The sequence below is a fragment of the Podarcis liolepis genome (assembly GCF_965112155.1).
Source record: "Podarcis liolepis genome assembly, chromosome: 18".
Taxonomy (NCBI): Eukaryota; Metazoa; Chordata; class Lepidosauria; order Squamata; family Lacertidae; genus Podarcis; species Podarcis liolepis.
Genome location: NC_139572.1, coordinates 4699907 through 4715301, shown reverse-complemented (window position 1 = coordinate 4715301; position 15395 = coordinate 4699907). Strand labels below are relative to the sequence as shown.

Sequence of the window (15395 nt, the reverse complement as noted above, 5' to 3'; positions counted from 1 at the left end):
CATGACTAAGCCGCTTCTGGGAAACCAGAGCAGCGCACGGAAATGCCGTTTACCTTCCCGCCGGAGTGGTACCTATTTATCTACTTGCACTTTGACGTGCCTTTGAACTGCTAGGTTGTCAGGAGCAGGGACCGAGCAACGGGAGCTCACCCCGTCATTGTGGGGATTCGAACCGCCGACCTTCTGATCGGCAAGTCCTAGGCTCTGTGGTTTAACCCACAGCGCCACCCTCGTCCCTAAAAAAGAGTGAGAAAGAAAGAAAGATCCTGGAACAGCTGACCTCTTGCAAAGGCTTCCTGCTTAGCAGCTCATCTCTTGCAAAGTGTTGTCAGGAATGTGGGATTTCTCATCTTTCGCTTTATTTATTTATTTTTAAAAAATAATCTTTATCCATTTAAATTACACACTTATGCAAAGAATTCACAATCTCATACTGCAAAAAGAAAACTAAAGAAAAAAGGATTAAGAAGAAAATACAGAAAAAAGAAAGAAAATAAAGCAAATTTACGTACGTAAAAACACACTAAATCTTCCTAATTAATACTTAATTAAACACTTAAATAAAAAAGACTTCTGACGAAACGAGCCTTCCAATCATTCTCGTTGTACTGTTTATACTGTCTTTTTTTTTTTTTTTGCTTTAAGCTCCCCAAGTTTTGCAGGGACATCAGAGTTGTGGGGCAGGAGAATTTTGCTGGGCAGGCAACACAGAGCTGCTTCGGTCGGCCTCCGTTTGTCTCGAGAGACAATGGAGTATACCTCCAGGGGTGAAGTCAAACCCACCCCCAAAATTGGCCTAAATTTACAGCCTTTTGCATGAGAAACAGGTCCCTCAAGTCTTTTAGTTCCCTAGTAAGAAAAACTGGACCATAAAGAAGGCTGATCGCCAAAGAATGGATGCTTTTGAATTATGGTGCTGGAGGAGACTCTTGAGAGTCCCATGGACTGCAAGAAGATCCAACCTCTCCATTCTGAAGGAAATCAGCCCTGAGTGCTCACTGGAAGGACAGATCCTGAAGCTGAGGCTCCAAGACTTTGGCCACCTCATGAGAAGAGAAGACTCCCTGGAAAAGACCCTGATGTTGGGAAAGATGGAGGGCACAAGGAGAAGGGGACGACAGAGGACGAGATGGTGGGACAGTGTTCTCAAAGCTACGAACATGAGTTTGACAAACTGCGGGAGGCAGTGGAAGACAGGAGTGCCTGGCGTGCTCTGGTCCAGGGGGTCAGGAGGAGTCGGACACGACTAAATGACTAAACAACAACAAGAAGAAAAACACATCATTGGGGAACAGTGGTGTTTTTTTGTTTGTGTGTGTGTGTGAACAGTGATGTGTGTATGCTTCTTTTGCAGAGCTCGTGAGCATCGATACAATATGACACGATAATCTTTATTGTCATTGTCCCATACAGAACAACGGAATTGAAAAAATCTACATCAGACATTCAAAAACCAACAAGCCTGCTAATCCCAGCTATCCCAGCCTGGTTATCCCCCTAAAAACTCTGATACCCCATAATTAAATATACTCCCATAGAGACTACCTTACACTGCGTTTAAAACCAGAATTGCATTTGCGTAGAAACTGTTTCTCAGACGGCTAGTCCTGGCCTTTATAACCCTGTACCTTCTTCCAGAAGGCAGAAGCTGAAAGAGATCATTTCCGGGGTGCGCACTATCCTGCGCTATCTCTGCAGCTTTCTTATGGCACCTGGAAGCGTAGATTTGATCCAAGGTGGGAAGAGTGCACCCAATTATTCTCTCCGCAGTCTTTACAACCCTGGACAGCATTGTTTTCCCCCTGACCGTGCAGCTCCCAAACCACACACACAGAACATAAGTTAATACACTCTCCACAGTGCAATGGTAAAATGCCATCAACAGGTCCTTTGAGAGATTATTTTTCCGGAAAATATAACCTCTGCTGTGCTCTCTTCACCAGGTCTTTGCTGTTTTCTCCCCAGGTTAGGTCGTCTCTCAACTCCATTCCCAGAAATCGAAACACCGAGACCTGCTCCACGCACTTCCCCTCAATAATGATGCCCATGCGCTAGCACAAACGCATCATGAAATGCGCAGGTGCAGAGTTGCGCTTCGTGCAGCACCGCACAGGGTTGCGCTACATGGCCCTCGGGGTCCCGATCCGAGGATTCCGTGACACTTTCGCTTACAGAGACCTACACTTCCGATGTCGGAGATGTTCCCATGATAGCGTGGGAAGGCTGCCCCCTGTGGGCCAAAGAGGGGAACTGCGCACACAGGATGCAAAGCAACGGATTCGAGAAGGAATCCCGATTTAAGCGTTAGAAAGCGCTTCCTGGTGGTTGTGGGCTCCTTCCTTGTTGGAGGTTTTCAAAAAAAGAGGTTGCACGGCCAACTGTCAGGGAGACCTGAATTGCAGGGGGGTGGGCTAGAAGACTCTGGGGGTCCCCTTACAACGCTGCCATTCCAAGGTTCTGTTTAAAGGTGGGAAGGAAGAAAGAAAGAAAGACAAGGAGGGAGGGAGGGAGGAGTAGGGAGGGAGGGAAGGAAGAGTAAGATGAAAAGGAAGGGAGGGGAGGGAAGGAAGGAAGGGGGAGGGGAGGGAGGGAGGTGGGAGGGAAGGAAGGAAGGAAGGAAGGAAGGAAGGAAGGAAGGAAGGAAGGAAGGAGGGAGGGAGGGAGGGAGGGAGGGAGGGAGGGAAGGAAGGAAGGAAGGAAGGGAAGAAGGAAGGAAGGAAGGAAGGAAGGAAGGAAGGAAGGGAAGAAGGAAGGAAGGAAGGAAGGAAGGAAGGAAGGAAGGAAGGGAAGAAGGAAGGAAGGAAGGGAGGGAGGGAGGAAGGAAGGGAAGAAGGAAGGAAGGAAGGAAGGAAGGAAGGAAGGAAGGGAAGAAGGAAGGAAGGAAGGAAGGAAGGAAGGAAGGAAGGAAGGGAGGGAAGAAGGAAGGAAGGAAGGAAGGAAGGAAGGAAGGAAGGAAGGAAGGAATTGAAGGGGAGGGCGTGTTCCACCAGAGAAGCATTGAATACACCACTTCCCATAAAACCATCAGATGCAATGGGGTGGGGAGCCAGCCGGTGTGGGGTTTTATGTGGGTCACTGATCAGGAACAATATAAACGTCTTCCTCAGCGTTTCCCGAGGAGGGTCCCCCGGTGTAGTTGTAATACAGATCCTGGGTGTTGGCATAGACGGGCTGGTCGTCGTGGGGGACGTCCGGATCGGGGGCGCCGGGGCTCATCCTGTGGACAAAAGGAAGAAATTAAAGGAGTGGGGTTTTGGTTTTGTGCCTCCCTCCCTAAGCCACCGCCTTCCTTTCTTCTACTTCAAGTGTTTGTTTTTAAATGAATCGCATGGTCCTTTGCTGCAGAGCGAGTTCCAACTTCCCTTGGCTCCCAAACTTCCCTTGGCTCCCAGGCAAGCAAAGGAGCCATAGGAAAGACAAGGGGGTCCATGGGAAACTGAAATTCTGCAAAGGAGTTGGCCGCAATTTCTGGGACGGCATTTCTCCAAAATGTGCTTGGGGGGGCCATATCTGTGGTCCTAGACAAATTTGGAGCGGAGTCCCTAAGACGCTTGGATGGCGCCTTGTACGCCTCCTTCCGGCAACTTCTGCAGCCCAGCGAGTGCCAAACGTCTTGCTCTGCTTTCCTTCGGACCCCATCTTTGAGACCGAGAGGGAGGTTTTGTCTTCTGGAAAGCCCAGGACCTCCAGACACACGGCCAGGGCTTGCACCCCGAGATAGTCACCGCCCCTGCCAATGCAGCAGTTTGACTTCATGCCCCGGCGGTGCGCTCTGTCGCTTCTCGACACAACCACAAACAGAAAGACCTTGCCCTATCTAGCTGTCCACACTGACTGACAGCAGCTCTCCAGGTTTTTTGGGGTTGTGGGCAACCTCTTCCCAGCGGGACGCGGGTGGCGCTGTGGGTTAAACCACAGAGCCTAGGGCTTGCCGATCAGAAGGTCGGTGGTTCGAATCCCCGCAGTGACAGGGTGAGCTCCCGTTGCTCGGTCCCTGCTCCTGCCAACCTAGCAGTTCAAAAGCACGTCAAAGTGCAAGTGGATAAATAGGTACCGCTCCGGTACCTAATTCAGTTTCCCCAGTTCAGTTTCCCAGACATTGTTGGGAAGAAGTTAAAGATAAAGGTAAAGGAACCCCTGACCATTAGGTCCAGTCATGACCGACTCTGGCGTTGCGGCGCTCATCTTGCTTTATTGGCCGAGGGAGCCGGCGTACAGCTTCCGGGTCATGTGGCCAGCATGACTAAGCCGCTTCTGGCGAACCAGAGCAGCGCACGGAAACGTCGTTTACCTTCCCACCGGAGCAGTACCTATTTATCTACTTGCACTTTGACGTGCTTTCGAACTGCTAGGTTGGCAGTAGCAGGGACTGAGCAATGGGAGCTCACCCCGTCGCGGGGATTCGAACTGCCGACCTTCTGATCGGCAAGTCCTAGGCTCTGTGGTTTATTAAAAACTTCCCTAAACAGGGCTGCCTTCAGATGTCTTTTAAAGATAAGATAGCTACTTATTTCCTTCACATCTGAAGGGGGGGCATTCCACAGGGTGGGGGCCACTACCGAAAAGGCCCTCTGCCTGGTTCCCTGTAACCTCACTTCTCGCAGCGAGGGAACCGCCAGAAGGCCCTCAGCACTGGATCTCAGCGTCCGGGCAGAATGATGGGGGTGGAGACGCTCCTTCAGGTATACTGGACCGAGGTTGTTTAGGGCTTTAAAGGTCAGCACCAACACTTTGAATTGTGCTCGGAAACATACTGGGAGCCAATGCAGATCTCTCAGAACCGGTGTTATATGGTCCCGGCGACCACTCCCAGTCACCAGTCTAGCTGCCGCATTCTGGATTAATTGCAGTTTCTGAGTCACCTTCAAAGGTAGCCCCACGTAGAGCGCGTTGCAGTAGTCCAAGCGGGAGATAACTAGAGCATGCACCACTCTGGCAAGACCGTCCACGGGCAGGGAGGGTCTCAGCCTGAAAGTCTTTTCCCAATGGTCAGGCTGAGCCTCAGGTGGAACATGACAGGTGCTGCAACTGAAATGTGCTTGATTTTAGTGTCGCTGCTGGAATTCGAGGCAACCTGCTTGAACCCTGTGCCTTCTGCATGCCGTGTAAGCACTCCGCCCCTGAGCGGCACCCCTCCTGGTTCCTTGGAACAAGCGGTTGCGTTGCACCCTGCTGATTTGCACACACACCCAACCCCCCCCATCTTTTCCTGTCAGCTCAGAGAGAGCAAGTTGCCCCATCGGAAATTAGCTAAGAGCATGAGCTGTCTCGGGATGGGCGTGTGACTCTCCCGCCACCTTTGGAACGGGTGCGCGCAAACGCCCGGCTCGCAAGATCCTGTCTCAACATCCAAGAGTCTCTGTGACTCAGCGACAATTGGAATTGCTAACCGTTTGAAAGAAAAATTACCGTATTTTTTGCTCTGTCACACTCACTTTTTCCCTCCTAAAAAGTAAGGGGAAATGTGTGCGCGTCTTATGGAGTGAATGCAGGCTACACAGCTATCCCAGAAGCCAGAACAGCAAGAGGGATTGCTGCTTTCACTGCGCAGTGATCCCTCTTGCTGTTCTGGCTTCTGAGATTCAGAATATCTTTTTTCTTGTTTTCCTCCTCCAAAAACTAGGTGCCTCTTGTGGTCTGGTGCGTCTTATAGAGAGAAAAGTACGGTACTCTCTGCCACCACAATGGACGCCCCTCGGTTTGCTCTGTTGGGGGCAGCGACAGGGGTCGGAACCACCGCTTTTTCCGGACCGAGTTTCGTTCCCCTACGCCACTTCTGACACCACCAGATTACGCAACGCACAGCCTTGGGTGACCTCCTAGCCCCGTCCAAAACGGACAGCCGTTCAACATCTCTGTGGCTTTCCCTCTCAATACATTCCTCTACAAGCAGTTTCGCTTTCTATTCATTCCTCTCATTTCCCCAATCCGCTGATGTTTCTACTGCAATTTTCAAAAAATAAGAAACGAAAGATCATCACGAAAATTCACCCGCATTTTGCTGTAGACGAACAGTTCTGCTAGCAGGTACACGTTTTCGCAGTTTCTTCTAATGGGCTGCGTAATATTCTCAGGGATATATGCGTTTTGCTTGCTCTCCCCACAATATATGCTATTTAGGGGGCACACTGGTGGGTTGCGGAGCGCACATTGCAAAATTCGGGTGCAAATTCTGAAAGCGGGGGATCTAAAAAGAGACCCGCTGGATCCTGCATCCTTGTCCTCACAGATGCCCTAAACTAGAAGCCCCACGAGGATGTGGGAGCCACTGACTTCTCCCACTCTTGTTCTCTGCCACTCTAAGGTAGACTGCCTCTTCCATAGAGGCTCCATTACGCCTGCTTCTTGAGAGGAAAGCAATGACAAAACCTGGACAGCATCTTAAAAAGCAGAGACATCACCTTGCCGACAAAGGTCCGTATAGTTCAAGCTATGGTTTCCCCAGTAGTGATGTATGGAAGTGAGAGCTGGACCATCAAGAAGGCTGATCGCCGAAGAATGGATGCTTTTGAATTCTGGTGCTGGAGGAGACTCTTAAGAGTCCCATGGGCTGCAAGAAGATCAAACCTCTCCATTCTGAAGGAAATCAGCCCTGAGTGCTCACTGGAAGGACAGACCCTGAAGCTGAGGCTCCAAGACTTTGGCCACCTCATGAGAAGAGAAGACTCCCTGGAAAAGACCCTGATGTTGGGAGAGATGGAGGGCACAAGGAGAAGGGGACGACGGAGGACGAGATGGTGGGACAGTGTTCTTGAAGCTACCAGCATGAGTTTGACCAAACTGCGGGTGGCAGTGGAAGACAGGAGGGCCTGGCGTGTTCTGGTCCAGGGGGTCACGAAGAGTCGGACACGACTAAACAACAAAAATAACAACAAAATGAAACTAAGAAGAGCAGCTGGATTAGGCCCAAGATGAGGTAAAATGAACATCATATAGGGGGGACTTGTGGAAGCTCACTTAACAATGTTTAGAAAAAATAAGGATAAGACGAGAATTTGTTTGTATTGTTTGTTTTTCTGTATGTGTTAATAATAATAATAATAATAATTTTTTTTATTTATACCCTGCCCATCTGGCTGTGTTTCCCCAGCCACTCTGGGCGGCTTCCAACAGAACATGAAAATACAATAACCTATTAAACATTAAAAGCTTCCCTAAACGGGACTGCCTTCAGATGTCTTCTAAAAGTCTGGTAGTTGTTGTTCTCTTTGACATCTGGTGGGAGGGCGTTCCACAGGGCAGGCGCCATTATAAAATGAATACGAAATTTTGAAAGAAAAAACAAATATTTTGTATTCATTATAAAATGAATACCAAATTTCGAAAGACCCACATGCCATCAGCAGCTGAGGAACTGTGGCTAGTGACTGTGCTTAGCCTTGATCCTTCGTGCATGTGGTCTGATCCTTTTTAAAAGCTCTCTGAGTTGCCGGGCGTCCTTGTTTCCTGTGGCGGTGAGTTCCGCCTCTCCGCGACGCACCGTGAAAATAAGACAGCTGCTTTTTTTTTGCTTCTTGCTTTTGGAAGACAGCTGCCTTCTGCCTTTCCGCAAAGAGGCGAGGAGCACGAACGAGATCCCTGCCGCTCATTTAAAAACCACAAGCGAAATCTTGTTTCGGCCTCAGCTTCTTCTGCAAAGCCAGTCATCCGCAGGCGCCGCAGCCCAAATTGCTGAAGAGTCAGCGTTTTAGGAGAGTTTGCATTTGGGCTTTTCTCTTCGGTTGACCTCTGGGCTGGAGGGAAGTGTTTTGGAGGAAGTCTGGACTTCCTGCTTCAGAGTTAAAGTCTGCTGACACCACTCTTCCACTTTCTAAATCAGGTTCTCACAAAACTTGGCCCTCCGGTAGTATTCTGACTACAATTCCCATCATCCCTGACCACTGGTCCTGCTAGCTAGGGATGATGGGAGTTGTAGTTCCAGCAAAAGCTGGAGACCCAAGTTTGGAAAACCAGACCTATGGGCGAGTTTGCAAGCCGTGTTTTTAGACCGGAATGGAGAAGTTCCTGGGAGGTGAGTCAAGACAAAACCAGGGAGGTTGCGGGAGACAGTTCCCTAGGACACTGCCCCCCCCCAGATTCGAACCCCCCCGGATGTGACCTTGGGGGCCTCCCAGGTGGAAGCTTTGTTGTTGTTTAGTCGTTTAGTCGTGTCCGCCTCTTCGTGACCCCCTGGACCAGAGCACGCCAGGCACTCCTGTCTTCCACTGCCTCCCGCAGTTGGGTCAGACTCATGCTGGTAGCTTCGAGAACACTGTCCAACCATCTCGTCCTCTGTCGTCCCCTTCTCCTTGTGCCCTCCATCTTTCCCAACATCAGGGTCTTTTCCAGGGAGTCTTCTCTTCTGATGAGGTGGCCAAAGTCTTGGAGCCTCAGCTTCAGGATCTGTCCTTCCAGTGAGCACTCAGGGCTGATTTCCTTCAGAATGGAGAGCTTTGATCTTCTTGCAGTCCATGGGACTCTCAAGAGTCTCCTCCAGCACCAGAATTCAAAAGCATCCATTCTTCAGCGATCAGCCTTCTTGATGGTCCAGCTCTCACTTCCATACATCACTACTGGGAAAACCATAGCTTGAACTATACGGACCTTTGTTGGCAAGGTGATGTCTCTGCTTTTTAAGGTGCTGTCTAGGTTTGTCATTGCTTTTCTCCCAAGAAGCAGGCGTCTTTTAATTTTGTGGCTGCTGTCACCATCTGCAGTGATCATGGAACCCAAGAAAGTAAAATCTCTCACTGCCTCCATTTCTCCCCCTTCTAGACCCATATTAAAAACGCTGCGAAAATGCTTTTTTAAAAAAAGTTTTGAAAATATATTGAATTTGCCATTAAGCCCGCCATCGCCATCTGTTTTCTGTTTTTATGTGACGTTTGCAAAATTGAAACATTCAGCAATAAATTAACTTATTTTTTGAAATCGTTTTCATTTGGTTTTTCAAATAAAAATTTATAACAATACCAGATGCGCATACATATAGAGAGATTTGTCTGAATCTCGAGACCCTTCCACGGGTCTTTTCAACTGCGTATTATTTCATAATCTATGTTTCGTACCTGTCCGTATTATCCAAAGTGGTTGTTACGTTACAAGAAATGTTAAAATCCTGCTAATGTTTTGTTGGTGTTTTGCAGCTTTGACCTGTTGCAGGACCTTAGCCAGACCTTAGCAGAGCATAAGCAGAGTTCCAGAAAACAATCAGTTGCAGGCAGTATATTATTTATACCCCGCCCATCTGGCTGGGTTTCCCCAGCCACTCTGGGCAGCTTCCAACAAAACACTAAAATACAATAACCTATTAAACATTAAAAGCTTCCCTAAACAGGGCTGCCTTCAGTTGTCTTCTAAAAGTTTGGTAGTTATTTTTCTCTTTGACATCTGGTGGGAGGAAGTTCCACAGGGCGGGTGCCACCACCAAGAAGGCCCTCTGCCTGGTTCCCTGTAACTTGGCTTCTCATAGCGAGGGAACTGCCAGAAGGCCCTCGGAGCTGGACCTCAGTGTCCTGGCAGAACGATGGAGGTGGAGGTGGCCTGAGCCCGTTTACGGCTTTCAAGGTCAGCACCAACAATTTGAATTGTGCTCGGAAACGTACTGGGAGCCAATGCAGATCTTTCAGGACCAGTGTTATATGGTCTCGGTGGCCGCTCCCAGTCACCAGTCTAGCTGCCGCATTCTGGATTAGTTGTAGTTTCCGGGTCACCTTCAAAGGTAGCCCCACATAGAGCGCATTGCGGTAGTCCAAGCGAGAGATAACTAGAGCATGCACCACTCTGGCGAGTATATACTGTATTTTTTGCTCTATAAGACGCACCAGACCACAAGACGCACCTAGTTTTTGGAGGAGGAAAACAAGCAAAAAAAATTTCTGAATCTCAGAAGCCAGAACAGCAAGAGGGATCGCTGCGCAGTGAAAGCAGCAATCCCTCTTGCTGTTCTGGCTTCTGGGATAGCTGCGCAGCCTGCATTCGCTCCATAAGACGCACACACGTTTCCCCTTACATTTTAGGAGGGAAAAAGTGAGTCTTATAGAGCAAAAAAATACGGTATATAAAAAATTCCCCATTCTTCCTTGAAGCTTTCAGGAACCAAGAAGGTAAAAGTAAAACAAATTTTTAAAATAAAAAGCTTACCTGCTTGTCGACGGCTTGCTGGCCCGCCGTTTGCCCTGCATTGTTCCGGCCCCATGGTCGATGTTTTCGTAGTTGGCGTGGCAGCCGTGGCCGTCTTCGCCCTGCGGACCGGTGTGGCTAATGTACCGCGGCTGCCCGTGAACCCCCTCGGAGGCAGAGGAACCCCTCTTGCTGTAGCTGATGGCAGCCGCCCCCTTCCTCCGGATCAGGAAATAAGCGAGGCCGGCGAGGAGGACCACAGCTACGATGGGCACCACAATGGCGGCATAGAGCGAACCGGGCATGCCTTGGCACTGCTGGGCGTGGAAGTCGCTCACGTTTCGGGCCTGGCCTTCCGAGGTGAAGCACTGGCAGTCGGTGTCGCCGGAGCAGTTTTGGCAATAGGACAGGACGCTCTCGGCCACGGGGCACTGGCAATCCACGGTGAGTTTCTCCAGGCAGCCGGGGAACGCTTCGGTTGGCACCCAGTGGAGGTCGTTTTTTTCCAGCCACAGCTCCTGCAGCCTGGACGCATTGGCGAAGAACTGGGGAGCCAGCTCCCTCAGGCCGATGTCCGACAGGCGGAGCTTTCTCACCTTGGCGGCGCGGCTCAGGAAACCGTCCGGCAAGCTTCGGAGGTCGTTCCCAGACAAGTCTAGCTCTTCCACCCGGGGCCCCAAAGTGGCATCATCAGGGATTTCAGGGATTCCGCAGCCCGGGAGTGCCAGCGTATCCGCAGAGTCCCGGAAGAAGCGGGCCAGATTCTCCGCGGGGTGGGTTTGGTTGGGCAAAGGGCAGTTGAGGTACGCGGGCCGGGCGAGGAGGCAGAAGACGGCGGTCGCCAGGAGTCTCCACATCCTGCGGAGACACAATTTGGAAAGGGGGAGGGGGCTGCAGTGAATGTGGGAAAGGAAAGTTGGCAGGGGGTCCCGTTGGCAGTGGAGACCCCTTCCCATCGGGCCCAAGCGTGGAGCCAATTTGGGTCAGTTCCCGCTTCACACATCTTAGCTGCGCATCATGGAGTTGTGGCGCTGGAAGCAACCACAAGAGAATCCAGACTGGATTATTGTAACTCGCTCTACGTGGGGCTGCCCTTGAGACTGACCCAGAAACTCCAGCGGGTGCAGAATGCCGTGGCGAGACTCCTTATGGGGTCTTCGCTGCGAGATCACATCCACCCGGTACTATACCAGCTGCACTGGCTCCCGGTGGAGTACAGAATCAGGTTTAAGGTGCTGGTTTTAACCTTTAAAGCCCTATACGGCCTGGGACCCTCGTACCTACGGGACCACCTCTCCTGGTATGTCCCACAGAGGAACTTACGGTCTTCAAATAAAAACATCCTGAAGGTCCCAGGACACAGAGAGGTTAGGCTGGCCTCAACCAGAGCCAGGGCTTTTTCAGCTGCGGCTCCAATGTGGTGGAACGCTCTGCCACAAGAGACTAGGGCCCTGTGGGACTTGACATCTTTCCGTGGGGCTTGCAGAACAGAGCTGTTCCACCAGGCCTCTGGTCAGGGCGCAGCCTGACTCCCTCCTCTGGCAATCTGCACAGAATTTTTGCTTAATGGTTGCCATCAATTTGATTTTAATTAATTTTTATAATGAAATGTTTTTAGAATGTTGGATTATTTGATTGTTGTTAGCCACCCTGAGCCCGGCTTCGGATGGGGAGGGCGGGATATAAATAAAATAATAAAAATAAAATAATAATAATAATAATAATAATAATAATAATAATAATAATAATGCCTTGGTCAGACCACACCTGGAATACTGTGTCCAGTTCTGGGCGCCCCATTTTAAGAAGGGTGCGGACAAGCAGGAAAGCGTGCAGAGGAGGTCGGCCAAGGGTCAGGAAACCAAGCCTGATGAGGAACAGTTGAAGGAGCTTGGTATGTTTCTCCCGGCAAAGAGGAGATATGAGAGCCCTTTTCAAACATCTCAAGGGCTGTCACACGGAAGAGGGAGCAAGCTTGTTTGCTCCTGCTCTGGAGGGCAGGACTCGAACCCAGGACCCTCCTTCCTTGGAGGTTTTTAAGCAGACGTCGGACGGCCGTCTGCCACGGATGCTTTAAGCTGAGTTTCCTGCCCTACAGCAAGCTGGAGTACGATTCTATGATTCTGTGGTTATTCGGGCTCATGAGGACTAGGGCCTTGGGACGCCTTCACGGGAAGGATCACAGCTCACCCTTTGCACGTGGGAGGTCCTGGGTTCGAATCCTGGCATCTCTAGGTCTTGGCTGGCGATGCCCATCCACCGCCGCCAAGCCGGGAAACCCGGGACAGCTGTTGCCGGTCCGTGCCGACAACACTGACCCAAATGGCCTGACTCAACAGCTCACATGTTGACAGTTTCAGCACTGACCACCCCCCCACCTCCCTCCAGGGCAGAGAGGCCCTCAATTCTGTGCTTAGCGCCCCCTCCACCAACCCCCAAAACAGCCCAGCCCTACCTGCTTCCTGCAGAGATCTCGGACGTCTGCCTTCTGCCTCGGGACTCTTGACATCGCTTGTGGGGAGGGGAAAAGGAGAAGCTAAACTTCCCTCTTTGTGGGGGGGCGGGCAAGGCAGGAGAGGAAATACTAACAGAAAGGAAAGTTTGTTCTGGGGAAATCTTGCCTTGCTCAACCCGCCAAGCCAGGCAGCGTTCAGACGCCCTCCAAGAATTTGGGGGTTTCGGTTTTGGGGGTTCTGAGCCCAAGGGGCCAGGATGGGAGCGAGTGGTCCAAGAGGCGGAGTCTGTTCAATAGAGGGGAGGAGCTAAGGTGGAGTATTTTAAATTGTAAAACAGAAAATTATATATATATAATTTACACACACATACACACACACACACACACACAAAATATACCGTATTTTTCGCTCTATAAGACGCACCAGACCACAAGACGCACCTAGTTTTTGGAGGAGGAAAACAAGAAGAAAAATATCTGAATCTCAGAAGCCAGAACAGCAAGAGGGATCACTGCGCAGTGAAAGCAGCAATCCCTCTTGCTATTCTGGCTTCTGGGATAGCTGTGCAGCCTGCATTCGCTCCATAAGACGCACACACCTTTCCCCTTACTTTTTAGGAGGGAAAAAGTGAGTCTTATGGAGCAAAAAATCTGGTCTGAAGCTCATCATCAAAAAAAGCTAAGATCATGGCCACTGGTCCCATCACCTCCTGGCAAATAGAAGGGGAAGAAATGGAGGCAGTGAGAGATTTTACTTTCTTGGGCTCCATGATCACTGCAGATGGTGACAGCAGCCACGAAATTAAAAGACGCCTGCTTCTTGGGAGAAAAGCAATGACAAACCTGGACAGCATCTTCAAAAGCAGAGACATCACCTTGCCGACAAAGGTCCGTATAGTAAAAGCTCTGGTTTCCCCAGTAGTGATGTATGGAAGTGAGAGCTGGACCATAAAGAAGGCTGATTGCCAATGAATTGATGCTTTTGAATTATGGTGCCGGAGGAGACTCTTGAGAGTCCCATGGACTGCAAGAAGATCAAACCTCTCCATTCTGAAGGAAATCAGCCCTGAGTGCTCACTGGAAGGACAGATCCTGAAGCTGAGGCTCCAAGACTTTGGCCATCTCATGAGAAGAGAAGACTCCCTGGAAAAGACCCTGATGTTGGGAAAGATGGGGGGCACAAGGAGAAGGGGACGACAGAGGATGAGATGGTGGGACAGTGTTCTCGAAGCACGAGTTTGACCAAACTGCAGGAGGGAGTGGAAGACAGGAGTGCCTGGCGTGCTCTGGTCCAGGGGGTCACAAAGAGGCGGACACGACTAAACGACTAAACAACAACATATATATACAAAAAAGAGATGGCATAAAGGAGGTTTTGCACATCGGTTCCCGAGATCAGGGAACTGTTTTCTTCATTTTGATCCAAGCAGTTGTAACCAAAAATTGCCCTTTTCCCTTATGGGGTATCCAAGAGCCCATATAGAGTCCTTACATAGGTTCCCTATTGGTAGGAGAAGATAACAGAGGCCAACCAGAGAATATTGAGAAGCAAAGCAGCTATTAAGTCTGATCTTTATTAAAGCTGTTGCAACAGGGTGCTCCCCTCACCCGCAGGAGAGAGGAAGGACCCAGAAAAATGGTGTGCAAGGCCTTATAAAGACTTTTGAAATTGCCCCCCTGTAGATCAAGACCACCCCCAGAAGCATCATACATACATCACAGAAGGGGTGTAACCTAAGACCACCCCTCAGATACATCACACCTACATCACAGAAAAGACGGTCTAAACAGAAATTTGAACATTGTTTTTCTCCTGTCGTTGTTTATCTCCTGTCTGGCAGGTTACTTGATTGGATTGCCTGGGGAGCCTGGTCAGTCTTTTGTAATGATAAATACTTAGTTCCTGGGCCAAGTCACAGGCTCACACCCTATTCATATCTTAAATGTGCCCTTAAGACAGGATTTGTGAGGAAAGAGACAATGGGGAGGTTTCCCACTTTGACCTTGCAGAGAAAACATTTGCTCAGTTTGGGAATCAAAATGGTTCCAGGTCGGTCTTCCTGTGCTGATCTATGTACAGTGGTACCTCGGGTTAGGTACTTAATTCGTTCCGGAGGTCCGTTCTTAACCTGAAACTGTTCTTAACCTGAAGCACCACTTTAGGTAATGGGGCCTCCCGCTGCCGCCGCGCCGCCAGAGCACGATTTCTGTTCTCATCCTGAAGCAAAGTTCTTAACCTGAAGCACTATTTCTGGGTTAGCGGAGTCTGTAACCTGAAGCGTATGTAACCCGAGGTACCACTGTACGTGCTTGGTTGGTACACTTATGAACATTACCATATATCTAAGACCTCAAAATTCCTATCACAAAGCGGACGCCATTTGGAAGCAGTATGGCAGACTGGGTCAAGTGGAACAGATTTTAACCGCTGGTTTCAAAATTGTGTGGGTTTTTTTACTTCTTCTTCCAATTCCTAAGAACCGGGGGCACTTTCTACATTGCCAAGGACAGGACGAAATGGCTCTTGGGATCCCTTCGAACTCCACACTTCTGTGAGAGAGTTTGTGAGAAAGTGAATGAGGGGAAAGCTTGATATTGAGGCCGCGATGTCTCCCGTAGCTATTTATATTTATTTGTCGTATCTGCCTGTCCTCCAGCACTTAACCATTGGACTTACGTTCCTCTTTTGCAAACCTCCTGAGTTTTGCATTTGGTTTGACCACATTCTTCCGAGGCAGAACACAGGAAAGCTTACTTCCTTTTATGGGGACACCCCCTCACATACACACACACACCCCGGTTCCCGGAAAGCCCTGGCGAAAAAAACAGATCATCAGCT

The 15395-nt window shown here is 49.8% G+C and overlaps 1 protein-coding gene and 1 long non-coding RNA gene across 2 annotated transcripts; one reads left to right on the top strand and one right to left on the bottom strand.

Annotated features, from left to right (window-relative positions):
* The first annotated feature begins 398 nt into the window (after nt 1–398).
* On the top strand, nt 399–2492 carry LOC310697617. Its single transcript, XR_014521102.1, has 2 exons — nt 399–1297; nt 1330–2492. It is a non-coding gene; the product is annotated as an uncharacterized lncRNA (long non-coding RNA).
* Nucleotides 2493–2600: 108 nt separating this feature from the next.
* LRRC25 (leucine rich repeat containing 25) lies at nt 2601–12650 on the bottom strand. The gene is made up of 3 exons (XM_083484117.1): nt 12557–12650; nt 10123–10959; nt 2601–3217 (listed from the first exon to the last, which is right to left on the bottom strand). Exons 2-3 carry the CDS (start codon nt 10956–10958, stop codon nt 3073–3075), a joined length of 981 nt encoding a protein of 326 aa, XP_083340243.1. The 5' UTR covers nt 10959; nt 12557–12650; the 3' UTR covers nt 2601–3072.
* Between the last annotated feature and the right edge of the window lie 2745 nt (nt 12651–15395).

Bases quoted from the DNA above. Each gene is read 5' to 3' on its own strand.
- LRRC25 (XM_083484117.1), bottom strand. From the start codon at position 10,958: ATGTGGAGACTCCTGGCGACCGCCGTCTTCTGCCTCCTCGCCCGGCCC. The intron at 3,218-10,122 runs GTAAGCTTTTTA...TTTTGTCCACAG, and splicing joins AGCAAGCCGTCGACAAGCAG to GATGAGCCCCGGCGCCCCCG.